Below are 17,538 nucleotides of genomic sequence, written 5' to 3' on the forward strand. Positions count from 1 at the left end.
TACTCTTACTCAACTTAAAACCTCTTGCTTCCAATGTCTGTCTTCATAATTCTAACTTAGCATTAACCCCAGCTCTAGACTCATCAATCAAAACAATATCATCAGCAAACAACATACACCATGGTACATTTTCTTGAATTGATCTCGTAAGCTCATCCATCACTATCGCAAATAGGAAAGGGCTTAAAGCAGATCCTTGATGTAACCCAACCGTTATCGGAAAATTGGTTGTCACCCCTCCACAAGTGCGGACATTGGTTACTACTCCTTCATACATATCTTTAATTATACTAATGTACTTGAGAGAAACACCTTTCTTCATCATTGTCCACCAGAGAACGTCTCTAGGTACTCTATCGTATGCCTTTTCTAAATAAATAAAAACCATATGCAAATCTTTGTTCCTCTCTCTATATCTTTCAATAAGTTGTCTAAGAAGATGTATAGCTTCCATAGTTGATCTTCCAGGCATAAAACCAAATTGATTCTCTGATATCGTGACAACCTTCCTCAACCTAGACTCAATCACCCTCTCCCAAAGTTTCATAGTATGACTCATGAGTTTTATACCACGATAGTTTGTGCAATCTTGTATATCACCCTTATTCTTATATAAAGGCACCAAAGTACTCTTCCTCCACTCATTAGGCATCTTATTTGTTCGCCAAATCAAATTAAAAAGATTTGTCAACCATTCTAAACCTTTCTCTCCCAAGCATTTCCAAGCCTCGATAGGTATACCATCTAGGCCAACTGCCCTTCTTGATTTCATTTTCTTCAAAGCCTCTGCAATTTCTTTCTTTTGAATCTTGCGCATGAAGTCACGATTTATCTCATGAAAAGGAATATAGAAGTCTCCAAGATCTTGAGCATGACTATCATTAAATAGCTTATCAAAATAATCTTTCCATCTCTCCTTAATCTCCTCATCTTTGACTAAAACCCTTTGCGTTTCATCTTTGATACATCTAACCATACCCAAATCCTTCGATTTCCTATCTCTCATCTTTGCAAGCCTATAAATATCCTTTTCGCCTTCTTTGGTATCCAACTTGTTATAAACCTCCTTATATACCTTAGCCCTCGCGTTTCGAACAAATTTTTTAGCTTCCTTCTTTGCTATCATATACTTCTCCAAATTCTCATTATCACGACTCTTAGATTTCTATAACACTCTCTTTTAACCTTAATAGCTAATTTGACATCCTCGTTCCACCATGATGTATCCTTACCTAGTGGTGCACCGCCTTTAGACTCACCCAATACCTCCTTAGTCATTTTTCTCATGCCACCCGCTATCTTATTCCACATTGATTCTGAATCCTCCTCGAGACACCAATCAGCTTCCTTAACTACCTGCTCTACAAACATTCCTTGTTTAGCTCCTTTCAGTGCCCACCACTTAATTCTAGGATCTATCCTATGTCTATCCCTTTTGCGACATTGTCTAATTCTAAGATCTAAAATTAAGACTCTACATGAAAGATATTAGAATTAAATACATTTGCATTAGTTACATTAATGTTACTTTTACATGTTAATCTCATATTTTTTCCGTATTTATTTGAGATTTTTTATTTCGTGTTGGTTGGTGCTTCATCAATAAAGCATTTCTTATTTATTTATAATTTTAGATAATTTTTATAGTTTTTTTAAGTTTAAAAAAAAATTTTTTTGAGGCTTACGCTTTGCGCCTTAAGGCTTACGCCTCGCCTCGGATTTTGGTGGAGCGCCTCGCTACGCCTCAACGCTTTTCACAACACTGATCGCGATATTATCAACTTTTTCAAGGTAGCCAATAATATTGGGAATATATCATGATATTTTCAATATATCTGCAAATTATATATCTCGTGATGATATCACAATAAATATCGCTACAGAAAACTGTCTGTCTTCAGATTTTGCTTTTTTAAAAAAGCCCCAAATTTATTAAAGATAAACTTTTGGAAAAATAACTATAATTAAAAAAACGACCTTGGCCTCAAAATTTGGTTTGAATTGGTTCAAAAACCAAATCAAATCTATGAGTTTTGCACATTTCGTGATTTTTTTGTTACTTGTTAGTTATGTAATATGTACTTGTTACTTGTTATGTTGTTACTTATTATGTTGTGTTATGTCATTACTAATTTACTGTTTGTTAGTTGTTAGCGGATAACTTAGTTACTCATTTATCAATTTACCTTGTCTATTTTTAAGGTCTTTATCTTAGTTTTTTTTTATTTTTCTATTTACTGTAGTTTTACTTTTTAGAATTTTTATTTAATTTTTTATATATTGCCGAGATATTCCCAAGATTTATCAAGTTTAAAAAATTTCTCCGAGAAATACCCTCCGAGAAATTACCATTACTGATACAGGTGACTGTTTTGAACCATCCATCTTTGTGCTTTGGAAAAATATATTTCAATGTTTAATTTTATTGATTCAACCGATGCTCCATAAAGAATACACCACAATAAACCCATCAACATCATGGTCCATTCAGTAGCAAGTACATTTCATATCTATCCTTTTAGATGCAATCATTTTATGCATTCTGCAGCATCTATTTTTGTTCTTTAGAAAAATATTTTGAAATGTTTAATTTTATTGATTCAAACAATGTTCCATAAAAAATACACCACAATCTACATGCCTTAGTCTACTTAAAAACATATGAATAACTGAGATTATACCCCTTTTTTCCTATGGGCGATTTTCTTTGGATGGGCAATAGGAGAGATTATACTGATTGTGGGTTCGCCAAAATGTACACATACACGGCTTTAGTCTACTTAAAAACATATGGATAGCTGAGATTATACTGTTTTTTCCCTTATGGACTCTTTTATTGGGATGGGCAATAGGTGAGATTATACTGATTGCCAAAATGTACACACATGTGCACTCTCTCTCTCTCTCTCTCACACACACACACACACACACAAACAGTTCTAACTGTAATAAAACCAGAACTCCAGTAACTCCACTTATTTAGCCCAAACCAGAAAGGCTCATGAACAAAGTTCAATTTCAGTAGGCAAAAGATAACAAAGATAATACATAATAGCCCATGCTTGTTACATAAAAATAAATGGACACATCCCACTCCTTGCAACTTCCACTGCTCAACCATACAGAGCAAATAATGGAACAAATGCATTTACCTTGATGTCTCTCCCCCTGAATAGAATGTACTCGTAAACTTTATCACTTGGAGGTATTTGTGGGCCATCTTTTTTCCGTCCTTCAGTACCAAATGACCTAACTGTGATAAAATAAATCACAATGAATGCAGGAAAATGCTAACAAACAAGAGCAAGTTAACAATAATTAATAAAATATTATTGATACTAGAGATGAATATCTGCCTTCCGGATGAATTCAATAACTTCAAGATAAAGAAGAGGAGTGGACCCAAAACAGGTCACAGTTAAGCCTTCTACTTCAATTAAGAAGAAAACTTAAATAAAATACAAAAATTTAAAGAAATAGTTTCACTATAACAGCTAATGAAGGGAAGCTAACAAGATGGCTCACGTTTAGACGAAAAAACATCACATGTTTAGATGGTATTTGATGCTTAAAATATTGTATGTTTAGATATTATTATTTGATATTCTCTGTTTCATACAATGGACAAGCAGTAGCAACATACTACAATAGAAATGCCATTTCTTTCCCATTAGACAAATAATTCCACCTCTCTGGTCGGAGAAAGCATTTTTTTCTCTATAACAGAATACTGGATGGATGGGTTGCAGTGCAGATCATAACCCAAAGCAGGGAACCAGGTAGCCACAGATATTGGTCCCCACCAGTTTGGTTTATGTTTGGTTGAACTTTTGATTGTAGATAAATAGATCTATTTTTGCAGTGATATCATAGAATTCCTAGCCAAAAGAAGTTGATCTTCGGTGAAATTTGTTTGTTATATTACCATAGAATTAAATCCAGAGTCAAGGGAGCCCAAGTGCAACATCAGAAAATGAAGTGTACATAGTTATGAGCTGATTAGGCAGGAACCTCGAGAAGCACTGTTGAGAGGAAGATCCCTTGCCCCTCTTCATTCTCTACAGGGGTCTCTGCCATGAATAACTTTAATGGTACTCTTGGTCACCTTCAATTCCTCATTCAACATCCAAAAATTGTACTTGGCCATTGCCTCAAAATCAATAAAAGAAACCTTTGACTTCTAAATTAGTATTTATTAATAATTAAGACCTCCCATATTTCACATTTGCATGTTTATCATAAGGATTAGAATACATAATCTTCTTTCCTAAATAAGTATATAATGTATTTTGTACATTTCCACATCCCCAACCAAGCTGACTAAAAGTGCCATGCCAACATGGGAAGTGTGTTTCAGAAGTGCAAAGTGAGATGCTTTTGAAAAGCTATCATAAGTGCATCTCATTCTTGATTATTCAAATTTGCATGGTACACCTCCCAAACACCTTTCCATGTTTAGGATGAGTGCTCTCAAATGCCTCCAATAGACTTTCCAGTTTGCCTCTACCTGCTTCACATTTCACATGGACTTCAAGGGTATGAATGGTTGCCGGGCTACATAAACTCCAAATCAAATTTGGTTTGGAGTCACATGAATCAGAATCAAAAGAGGCCTTTTGTGATTCTAATTCTCACGTAAATGAGAAAACGACACTGGTTTTGTTAAGATCAATGTACTCTTTTGTGTGTGTATATATATATATATATTTATTATAAATATATATATATATAGGGGACTAAGTCTTGATTTAGTCCCAATGGCTAGAATTCTAATCATTGGGAGGTCTCTCCCTTTGGTTATTTGAGAGGGCTTTTTTCCTCTCTTCCTCTACTTCTTCCTCTCCTTATCCTCTATAAAAAGAGATGTGTGTATGTGTAAGAGTGAGAGAGTAATGTAGTATTAGGTTTGTGTGTAGAGTATATTTGTAGTGAGGTTTATATGTATTTTTTTCTTTTTACTTTTAGTGACCATTATGACTAGAGTTATTCATTCACTAATGTAATTTTCCTTTTGTATTCTTAATGTCCATTATGAATAAAGTTATTCATTTACTTTTTTATGTATCCTTTTAGTTCTTATGTTTTTATCTAAATGTATTATGTTCTTGGAGTCCATTATAGAGTGTGTTGGGATCCGTGTCATTTCGTGACATGGTATCAGAACCTTGGCATCAAGGTCTTAGAAAGGATTCGTATTTATGAATGATATGGACTCAAGGATTTCGCATTCCGGTATGTATCTTTGTCTTTCTACCTTTATATGTATGGTAGGTGGTTTTTCTAAATGGGTGATGTTAATATTACATGTTTTTCTTTTGAAATTAGAATACGTAGAGATTGTTATCTTTTGATATATAAAATATATGTTTTTGAATTATGAATATATAGTGAAAAACTATATTTTTGCAAAGATATATGATTTCTTAAAATCCTATATGTGTTCATGTTTTGCAAAATATTAAATTTCATGTTTTGCCAAATATTAAATTTCATGTTTGAATGTTTCTTAATGTATGTGTGTATACATGGACTATCCTGGGATTGTTAATATATTGTGATATTTTTTAGGTTATTTTTTATTATGAGACCAAGATATTATGCTCTCATAGAGGTCTTTTCTATCAGCATATGATTGTGTTATTTCATTATACAACTTATTAAGTAAGATTATTTTCAAATTAATGACTTGTGAAACCTCTTGGTATATGCCTTAAGTCATTTTTATGAGTATTAAGCATGACTTGTTATCATATACTCGAATGCATATTTTAAAATATTAAATGTGTTTCTCTATTGTGGGTTGTATCCTTCTCTTAGTGGATTATTGTGTTTATGCTTCCTCCTGAGCATTGTTAAAATTTATTTATTTTCCTTTATACTTATCATTTAGTCCTTAGTGGCTTTATGTGTTTTTGTCCATTGATGATTTACTGATTCGGGTACTTGTGCACTTCAGCAACTCCAAGTCGTTTCTCTCTTACGCTTTGATATTTTATATCATGCTTCTTAAAATTTTCATATTTGTTGTATGACATATACAGGTTTGTGATTAAAGATCATTACATATGTTATTTTTATATGTAGATCTTTACGAATTTTTACATGTTTGCTTTCAATTGTTTCATAGTAGACTTATGATTTGGCTCTAACCTCTTATCTTAGTACACTTGTTTCTTGTTGGTAGATTTATGATTTTTTCTCTATGTAGAGTGCCTATATTGGGCATGACTGGTTCAAATTTGTGAAAATTGTCATAAGACATCATGTATTGCATATAATTGCATCAATTGAAATATTCTTGCGCATATGATTGCACAAATTTTTATGCTAAGGTTTTTACCTAACTTTATTGGATTTGATTTGAAACTTGCCTTTTCAAATTGGATATTTGATATGAACTCACTTATTTGGGAATTGAATTATGTGAGTATGTATTGCCTTTTTATGACATTTGGATTGTCCAATGACAAAAATTTATATGATGCATTATTTCTCTTGGCCTTGTTATTTGATTCAGAGATGTTTATTGAGGTGAGGTGAGTTGTGTGCACCTCGTTTTATGTCAGTTTAGATTGTCAACTTATGGTTTGGCTCTGACTGATGGTTGTTTAATCTCTAGATTTGTGAGTGTATTGTATCACTCATTTGTTGTGTGGTCATCATTATTATTATGGATGCTTAAAATTTTGTTCATCCGTGATGGCAATCTATTATTTGAAACCATGGTGTGACTGATGGTTGTTTAATCTCTAGATTTGTGAGTGTATTGTATCACTCATTTGTTGTGTGGCCATCGTTATTATTATGGATGCTTATAATTTTGTTCATCCGTGATGGCAATCTATTATTTGAAACCATGGTGTTTTGAAATATTGTTAAAATTGATATTCTTGTTGGGAACATTAGTGTATTTACATTACAAACTTTCTTACCTCGAGCGTCTTCTCCTTGTTATACCTCCTATATCTAAGTGTTATCAAGAGACGTTTATCAGTGTGGCGAGGTATGTAAACCTCTTGAAACTGATATTGTTTATAAGAGATTTTAGATTATCAATGTAGTGAGGTATGTGCACTCATTAAAACTAATATTGTTTACAGTTTTATAATCATTTGTAAGGTGAGTTATGTGCACCCTATGTCACACGGACTCCGCTAGGGGGTCGACGCACCCGTGTTGACACGCCCCGACACGGGTGCGGACACGGTCAACCAAGTGTCAGACTTGGTCAATGCACCAGGGTCGAGTCCGTCTATATTTTGGACTTGGTCAACTTTGACTGAGTCTCTTTTTGTCTATTTTTTAAGGCAAAAAATTAAAAAAAATTGATATATATATATATATAGCCGTGTCTCCTAATGGGCACAACTTTGACAAAGTCTTATTATTGTTATATATATATATATATACATATATATAGCCGAGTCCCCGTGTCCAAAATTTTTGAAATTGCGTCGCACCCGTGTCGCACCCGCACCCACACCCATGTGACATAGTGTGCACCTTTTCTGGATTGTACTTGTTTTGTATTGTCTGAGAGCTCTGTATTGCTTATGCAAGGTCACACAGATGATTATTGCTGAAATTTGTGACTGATCTCTTAATTTGTATTGGCAGGGAGTCCTCTGTTGCCTGTGTATGGTCACAAAGATGATTGTTGCCGACATTTGTAATTATGCTCTTGTTCTAGTAGCTGATACACTTAAATTTTGAGGTTTTGAGGTTTAGTAAGGTGATTGCTTGTGATGGTCAAACTAGTATTTTAATTTGCAAAATTCATTTATTATGATGTATGAGATTTTTAAAATCTCTTCATAATTTTTCTAAACTGATTTGCTCTTTTATGAGAAATAGTTGTTGAAATATTTTCATGCATTTTGCATTGTATATGTTTTAGTTGCATGAGTTATTCCATGATTAATTGTCTTGCATAATTTGCATAAGGTTATGTTTTTTCCAAGCATATATTTAATAAACAAATATATATTTTTTGCTTATGTTGCCCTTTGTTGGCTCTTTGTATTGTTCCATAGTGGACTTGTGCTTATGCACTTTTGTGCTTGTATTGTACCTTCATGCCTTTATGTTGTCTATGCTTTGACTTGTATGTGCTTTTGTAATTCCGCATATTTCATTTCATGCTTTTCTAAGCATTTCATTAGTGAAATCTCTTATGTGTATGCCCATAGTGGCTATTGTGTCTATTTAACACTTGGTATTATCTTTTGAAAAATTAATGTTTTTTTCGCACTCTTGTCTTTTATGTCTTTCACCGTGTAAATTTGTATTGTGATTTTAACTCTTTTATGAGTTATTTCTTTAGTGATCATGTCTTTTATGTGATAAATGTGTGTTCACTTTAAATAATGCATGTTCTCATGAATGATCAAAGTGATAAAAAGTTTATCGTATGATTTGTTCACGTTAAATGATGTTAAATTAACTTTATATAATGTATGTGTGCTTGACCATCCTCTCTCCATAATATATAATTACTAATCTTTTGAAATCTTTTTATGATATATATTAGTTGAGATTTTGTGTGAGCTCTATTTTCAGGTTCTCAAGCTTTGATGATATTGAAAATCCTAAAGACCTATTTAGAGCATATGATTGAAGATCAAGAGCACCCCTTAAGAAAGAAACGAATACAAGATCTTGATGAAGACAAATGATGATATTTTATGTAAAAGGTTATTTGTTTGTATTTGCAAACTTACATTGAGTTAGTGTAAGTTTGAGGGGGGTGTTAAGATCAATGTATTCTTTTGTTGTTAAGATCAATGTATTCTTTTGTGTATATCAGTATTGTGAAAAGTGTTGAGGTGTAGCAAGGCGCTCTACCAAAAATCGAGGCGAGGCGTAAAGCGTAAGCCTAATTTTTTTTTAAACTTTAAAAAATTATAAAAAAAAAACTAAAAATACAAATAAATAAAGAAATGTTTTATTGATGAAGTAACAACCAATAAGAAATAAAAAATCTCAAATAAGTACTAAAAAATATGAGATTAACATATAAAAGTAACTAAGAAACTGATATACACATGTTTATGTATATATCACATAGTCACCGATATATTGAAAATATCGCGAAAATATCAGCAATTTCAAGCCAAACACTAGTAACGAGAATATATTGTGATATATTCAATATATCGGCAATTCATATATCTCGCGATATTATTGAGAGATATATCTCTACAGAAACTGCGTGATTTTCAGATTCTAATTTTTTTAAAAAGCCCTAAATTTATTATAGATAAATTTTTGGAAAAATCACTATAATTTTAAAAAAAAATGAACTTGGCCTCAAAATTTGGTTTGATTTGGTTCAAAAACCAAATCAAATCGATGTGTTTTGCACATTTCATGATTTTTTTTTCAAAAGATCTTGTTTTCAAAAAACATGAAAAATGGGAGATTTTAAAAACAAAAAAAATACTATTAATTTCTATTAATAAAAATGGAATGATTTGCAAAAAATCTCGAGTATTGGGTGAGATATGAGAAAATCCCCAAATTGAGTGTCGTGAGGGGCTGTTTCTGAAAAAAGGGCATTTTGGGGATTATTCAAAACTTTAAAACGTGGGGTTTTAGAAAGTTTTAAAGAGTAAAATAGAAAATAAAAGTAAAAACATGTTTTAAGGGTTTTAAAAGCTAAATTAGTTGCTCATTTATCAATTTATCTTGTCTTTATATATAATTTGTTTCTCATTTATATAATCGGTGTTTATATATATATATATATATATATATATATATATATATATATATATATATATTGAATTTGTTTTTGTTTATGTTCAATGTTATGCAATTATATTATGCTAAAGTACACACTTAAACTTCATTCATAGTCACAATCATATGTTATGTAAATTTAATAATTTATTGTGATAGTTCTACTATTTTCAATATTTCTTCTTTTGGACCTACCTAGGCTGACTAGTCCGGACTAGGCCTTTTAGGAGTCTTTCACCTAGGCTCTGCCTACCATTTTTGACCAATGTTGCACGTGAGTGTATCGTATGATACAAGGTCAACACTCCTAAAAAAAAGACCAAATCGTTATTTTTTAGTTTTCAATTTTAAAGAGCTTTTGAGGGCCTACTCCCTCAATTGTGTAAAAGCCATTAGACAGGTATACATGCACCCTAGGACTCATGAGAGCGATTTAGATGTTGATCCATGCACAAGGGAGAGGGATTTTGCAGTTTGCTAAAGTAAAAGTGCATTTCCACCACTTTTTCACTCAAGAAAGTGGGTTAATGTAAAAAATCTTTATTATGAGTAAAATTAAAAAGCTACCATCCAAAAAAAATTGCCTCGAAGGGCTCCGCAAAAATTATAGATTTATATCAAGGTAGTAATCAGGTTTCACATTCCTCCAACAAAGATGGCATCAGATGATCCGGCATGGCAATGAGACACACAAGTAATGAGTGGAAACCGAATGAAAATCGAGTGAGACTATTGTCATAATATTTTTGTTTATGTAATATGAAAGTGTTCTCTTGTGGCATGTTCTTAATTGCAAAATATTTAATATTTTGCATCGTTTTTGTGAGATATGCATTCAATATTGTCTATGATTCTATATTAGTCAATGTTTGATGATGTCTTATGTAGTTCATAGACATAAATGCTTCATATATGATTTTATGGTTGTATGTTGTGCAATTCATCATTGTTTCATGTGATATGATTTTTTTAGATTTTTTACCAATTTTTTCTGAAGTTTTTTATTTTTTTGGATTTTTTAGAAAATTTTTATTAAAAATTTATGATACAGTCTTAATTTGGGCCCAACCGATACGGGTAACGATACGATACTTACAACCTTGCTTTTGAAAACTAAGATCATAAGTACGAGATACTAAATTAAATCAAATTAATTCAAACTATGCCTTTAGGATGTCACATCTCAAATATTTTATTTGCATAGGCTTGCAAACATGTATAGCCAAGAGAACACACTGATATAGAATGCAAAAAGAGAGAAAAGGCTTTACCTTTATATCTTTAAGGTGAAGCAGTTCACATTGTTGTCCGTTCTTTGTATAAAGTAATAGTCTTTTCCACCTTATCAACATGCTGCTTATAGGTGTCTCACATGTTAACTGAACCAGGTCTATTTATTTATAGGCACAATTCGATTACATCTCTCTTAAGTTTCTTCATCGTGTATGCTGCTAAAACCTTGCAATTCAAATATTATAGTGTATCATCTTAAAACACCTACCAGGACATGAGTACATGAAAGAGGCAACCGCATAAGATGCGTGAATTTTATTACAAGCATCTGAAACACAGGTATCATATGTATTATGTGTGTATTGGAGAACAAACATTCTTACTGAGTTTATGGATGGAAATTTAATTTTCAAGAAAAACTTCCAGGCAATACTCAGTACTTAAGAAACAGTGAAAAATTATAGCATGAAGAAAAGAGGCTATAATTTTTTTCTACAACAAAACAAAAGTAGAGAATAAAAAAATTAGAAAATAATAACTCAAAGAAAAACTTACAATTTTCAAAATAAAAGCTATCATAATATTTCCACAATATCATGATGTACAAAAAAATACCAATGTCCTCCGAATATCATGTTATACCAATATTGTATTTATTAAAAATCTCATCACAGTATCACCATGTCTCAAAATATGAGAAACATTTGTGACTTTGTTATGTATGTACCGCAGACATGTTTTCAGGGTCAGAAAGTAGTAAATACAAGCAGAGAGGTGAATGTATTCCAAGCCAAAATTGGGCTATTCCAGCGGTTGCATTAAGACTATAGTAGGTTTTCTTCATTATAAATAAAAGTGGCATCATCTATTCAATAATAAGCCCCATGTGTATATTATTTAGGACATAGTATTAAAGGAAAATCTAGAAAAACTGCAACCAGAAATTCAACAGAGCAAGAAACCTAGAACTTTTTTCTTTTTAGAAGGAAGAAAATCCTAGAACATAGAAGTGTTAAGAGTTCACAGATTACAGATATAACATATGGGATGCAATTTTAGCTAGAAGGCAAGTATGTTGAAGTCGACATTGGTGGACTTGTTGAAGAAACAACTAGTAGGATGAGAGAGAGAGAGAGAGCACGTGCATGTATAGGTGTGAGCGCACACACACATGCGCGCGTGCATGCACACAGTCTTATATATAACATATTGTCGAATGGAACTTCAAAAATTCCTTTTTGTTCTTTGTGTTATTAGGTTGAACAACAAGTTCCATATCATAAATGTGAAATGAACTACGTACTGAAAAAACAAGTACTAAATTTGAAAGCAGTGAGACAAGGATTAACAGGCCCTGTCACTTGCTCAAAACAACAAGCATTCGGCATTCACTATACATTGAAGCATCTAAGCTTCATGATAGATCATGTCTTCACCATTCCGAATGGCACCCAAGCAGGTTAGAAGTCATATGATAACACTTTGATCACAACGGAAGGTACCATCCACCAAAACAAAGCAAGAAACCAATTGCAAACAGCAAGACTTTCAAGAGAAAACCATTTCCAAACCAGATATCTCAATCCTCAAACAAAGAACGCTTAAAAGAATCAAACTCCACTGTGAAAAGAAAAGCGCCCAACTTAAAAGCGCTAAGACGATTCCACCTCAACAAAGCTAAACATGAATTTTCCAACCCATCTATTTTAACCGAAACTCTCCTTTGCATTGTCACCCATCTTGAACCAACCTTTCCAAAAAAAAAAAAAAAAACAATGGCTGCTTCTCTTGGGACATCTCATTCATCCCATCGCTCTACATGCAAGCACCAAACTTCTTCCGCAAGAATCGACCAAAGAATCGTGGCTAAACAAAAACGACAATCGACGTATCGACGACGAAACCCTAATCGGCAAGAAAGATGAAAAGAAGCGAGAACAGAAAGAAAGATGAGAGAAAGAGAAGAAGAAGAAGAAGAAGGGATACCGTTCTGCAAGCCGATGCTGGACTCGAGGGTGTTGATGGAGGAAAGGAGGCCTTCGTACCTGATCTCGGACTTGGAAATCAGGCTGATCAAGCTGCCGATGTAGGAATCCGCCGCGTTGGGCGAGGGCTTCCCGGACTCCGCCATTCACGAAACCAACCTCTCTCTCTCTTGTCTCTGTGTGTATGGGGAGTGAAGAAGCTTCTTCTTCTTCTTCTTCTTCTTCTTCTTCTTCTTCTTCTTCTTCTTCTTCTTCTTCTCTGCTTTCCTTCCACGGGAAGGAAGGAAGAAAAGGGAAAAAGGAATGGAGAATGAGGTGCAGTGGAGAGAGCACCAGCGTCTGAGTCTGTCTTGCTTCGTCGGTTACGCTTCCAGCAGGACGGGGCCACCACCGGCTCCACCAATACCCGCCTTTAACCTCTCTGATGTGGAGCTTTAACGGATCGGTCTGGTCCCAACCCTGGTGGACCGATCCGCACCAACGCAACGCTGTGCCAGGACGTGGTCGATTCTTCGCCGGACCAGTTGATGGTCTCTCGGATCCAGACCCGGATGGACATGACCAGACACTCTCACAATTCGCAAATCCTATGTCATGGAGACTTGGGTACGACACGACACGAGATGCGAGATCGAATCTTTTTTTTTATAGGAAGGTCGAACCTTCGAGGTGTGAGCTTTGATAAACTTTTTGAAAAGTTGGACACCAGGACATTGTCTTTTTATTTTTTAGTCAATTGAAATGCAATTTTGTGACACAGTTACATTTTTATTAAAAGTACTAAAATTAGCCATTTTTTATTTTTTATTTTTTAATAAATTGAAATGCAATTTTGTGACACAGTTATATTTTTATTAAACGTACTAAAATTATGATAAAATATTAGAACTTTTCCGCGTATGAACATGGACACCGGCAAAAATGTCTTGTGCCTATGATGATACAATGAGAATCTTCTTATTAGAAGTTGTGGCGAGGTAACATCCGGTGATGTTTTCAAAATAGTAAGTTTTTTCAAAGAAATTCTCAAGAAAATATCACTATATATATATACTTTAAATAGTACATAAACAACCTAAAAACTACAACAATAATGGTTTTTATCATATTAATATTGCGGTAAAAACACTTATCTTCAAAATAACTAGTATTTTGAAAATATGGATCCTTCAAATATTATATCAGAATAAAATCATTATTTTTTCAAAATATGGGTGATATTTGTAACATAAAATATGACAAATCATGTTATACATATTCCTTATATTTGGCTATATAAACCATATGAGTCGAGCTTGAGTAGACAAATCATGCTTAATCAAGCTTGATTGACTGATTAAGCTCAGCTCATTTACAGATACCGCGCTAGAGCCTTTGCTCATGCTGGACTTGTTTACTTACTTGAATGAGTTTGAGCCAAGCTTAAACAGGCTGAGCTCAAGCTAGTTTCGCAAGGGTTAGGAATGTAGGCCATGATCTCTCTCCACCAAGTGACTTCTTTTGATCGACTCCCACTAAACAACATGCCTTCAAAAACTCACCTACATGATTACCAACAGTAAAACCAACCTACCATCTTTCTTCACAAAGACTGAAAAATCATATTTTTATCCAATTAACTAGAGGGGGGTCCGATCTATTACTGCCAAGTCCTCCCATGATTCCAATGACCTTTTCCTGGATGGCATTAAGGATGAAGATTATGATGTTGGGAAACAAGGTGCTCCTTCGTAAGTGCCTCTTCTCATACATCATATCTTTTGGTATGATGCATGGTGACCCTTCAGAAGTATCCTTTGGATACCTACATATGCACCACATGATGAGCTGTGGCTGTGTGTGAAATTGAATGCTTACAGAGATCGGTCTCTGCTCACCCACTGCTTGAAGGCATGTACTCATCGACAGGAGCAGTTCGGCTGAAGAGATCGCCCGTCTCTCGCATAAACGCCATGGCAGGGACAGGTATGTGACGATATTTCTTCACCAACGTGTTATACACAATGTGTTTCTCCTATGATTCTCCATATTGTGGTATCAGAGCTAGGTTATAATACTGGTTCGTCCCCCTACGATCCTTGTTTTTTTTTTCTTCTCTCTGTATTTCTGTTAAAACAGAAAAGAGGGAAAACAGGAACCAGCATTTTTTCCTTAGGGCTGAGTCCATTTTTGGAACCGGTTTTGACTCAGATCCTTTTGGATCTGAGTCAGATCCAGTTGGACTTGACCCGTAGAGAGATCCGATTTTATTAAACCGGGTCGAATCGTTCGTCTCTGGAATCAAATCGTTCGTCTCGGGAATCGAACGGTTTCGGTTCGAAACCCGACTCGACGACTCAGCGACTCGGCTATGCCATTTTTCTCTTCTCTCGTGTCTCGGTCGACGACATTTGTTGCCGGGATACTGCTAAAAAAAACTAGAGAAGGGAAGAGCCTTACCGCCGGGACAGCCGGATCCGGGGTCGTTGCGGGCTGAAGCATCGGAGGGGAGAGGGTTTATCGTCGGGAAATGGGTTTCTTTCGCCGTTCGGCGACATGCGACATTCGAGGGATGTTTGTCGGCGTAAGGTGGCTGAGTGACGCCGGGAAAACCTTTTTCCCGATGTTGTTCTACTCCTTGCTGTCGGAGACGTCGGTCGCCAGAGGACCGACATCCGCTCGCCGCTGCCTCGTCTTTACCCCCTTTTTGCTTTTGGGTCGAGCCTCAACGCCGGGAAACGACAATGCTTTGTTCTCCTCCAGAGGCGTCGGTCGCCGATGGTCCGCCCGCCGGTCACTGGTGGTCGGCCCACCGCCAGCCGTTTCCCCCCCCTTTTTTTCTCTCTGAGGTTTCAAGAAGAATGAAAATAAAACCCTAATAGGTTTTATTTTACTTTTTGGATCGAGTTTGGTGTTTGCAGACCCGATCCGGGGGGGGTCATGACCCGGGCCGTGTCAGGGTTCGGGTCTCCTTCAGATTCGGAGACCCAAACCCACAACTCGGATCCAATAAAGCTTTATGGATCCAGGTCTGACATTGTATCCGACCCAGACTAATGACCCGGTACCTGGATCCATTTGGATTTTGGATCCCAGATATTGTTCATCATTGAACCCGACCCGATCCAGTTCCCGTACCGGATAACAGGGAACAAATTGGTTCCAGAACCAATTTGTTCGAAACTGGAAAAGGCCGTTCCAAAACAAATATGGTCGAAACTCGACAAATCGGTTCCAAAACTGGTTCATCCGGTTCTGGGACCGGTTCTATCAGTTGCAGACCGGTTCCTTGTTTTTCTGAGACCGGTTCTAGGCATAACTGAATCGGTTCTAGGCGTTTGAGGGCCAGTTCAATATTTTATAGAACCGGTTTTGACTGTTCTAGTCCGTTTTAGTATTTTTTTGATCGGTTCAAAGCTTTTTCAAACAGATTTGGGGGTTTTCTGGACCGTTTCACTACTTTATGACCGGTTCAGAAGCCATTTTCACTGTTTTTTCATTCTTTTTGAATATTTTATGTATAAAATGATCGGATTGAATGGTTATGGTGTCGGTTCAATGTTTTTGGGGCTCTCTTGGACCATTTTGGAGTATCGTTGTGATTGATTCATTCAGTTTAGAATCAATTAAGAAGTTTTAAGCACTTCACATGTATAACACTTAGTTTATTTCTCACATTATGTTATGATGCATGATGTTTTCATTAATGTCTTAGAAATATGTATTTTTTTGTGCATCATATGAACAATATTGACATAAAGAATGGTATTTGAATTGTGATTAAAATGCATTTGTAATCACCAAAGTGATCAAATGTATGCTTAATTAAGTTATTCTGTACCAATAATGGGATGAGTCAATATTAGAATTGTGTTATACTTGATGAAATGATGGACTGCCCAAAGACAGTGATGTCATGTTCAGAGTCTAGCAGGATAAAATGAAAAGAATGTATCTCAGTACATGAAACATGTAGCACCCAAAGGTGCCATGTCGACTTGTCTCTGGCTACATGTCTTTTTTAGTTTTATCAAATAGTGGGAGGCCAAGTGCATTTGCGTGTTATGGGTACTCACCAAAGTGGGACCATAATGACCCCTAGCACTTGCCTAGAAAAGTGTAAATGATAAAGAGGTCTTATTATTGCATTTACCTTTTCAAATCTTGAATGTGCTTGAATATTTATTAATGTTCTTTTTGTCATTACAATGTCCAATTTTGTAGTTTCTGATGGTCCAAGTTATATTCCTTTTCTAGACGGCTCGAATTTTATTGATTGGAAGGAAACTGTGTAATTCACATTAGGTTATATGGATCTAGATTTAGCCATGCGCAAGCCTAAGCATGCACCTTTAACTGACAATAGTACAGCTGAACAGAAAATTGATTTTAATAAGTGGGAGCACTCAAATAGACTTAGTCTACTGCTTTTGCAGTCTCGTGTGGCTAAGAATATCAGGAGCGTCATACCCACATGCAGAACAGTAAAAGAATTTTTGGAAGCTATAGAGGCACAGTTTGTCAGTTCACATAAAACAAGGGCTAGCACCTTGATGACAAGGTTAATATCTATGAAATATACCAGTGGGGGGAACAACCG

The 17,538-nt window shown here is 35.0% G+C and overlaps 1 protein-coding gene across 1 annotated transcript in view; it reads right to left on the reverse strand.

The window, feature by feature from the left end:
- LOC149813427 (protein decapping 5-like) overlaps nt 1-13,345 on the reverse strand; it is a 46,400-nt gene extending 33,055 nt beyond the window's left edge. Inside the window, exons 1-2 of the mRNA XM_089991126.1 lie at nt 12,961-13,345; nt 3,153-3,253 (exon numbers count right to left, since the gene is read on the reverse strand). Coding sequence (XP_089847252.1) covers nt 3,153-3,253; nt 12,961-13,105 — 246 coding nt within the window. The 5' untranslated portion in view covers nt 13,106-13,345. The remainder of the gene's footprint in view (nt 1-3,152; nt 3,254-12,960) is intronic.
- Between the last annotated feature and the right edge of the window lie 4,193 nt (nt 13,346-17,538).

This window comes from Nuphar pumila, chromosome 16 (assembly GCF_984573655.1).
Source record: "Nuphar pumila chromosome 16, dmNupPumi1.hap1.1, whole genome shotgun sequence".
Classification (NCBI taxonomy): Eukaryota; Viridiplantae; Streptophyta; class Magnoliopsida; order Nymphaeales; family Nymphaeaceae; genus Nuphar; species Nuphar pumila.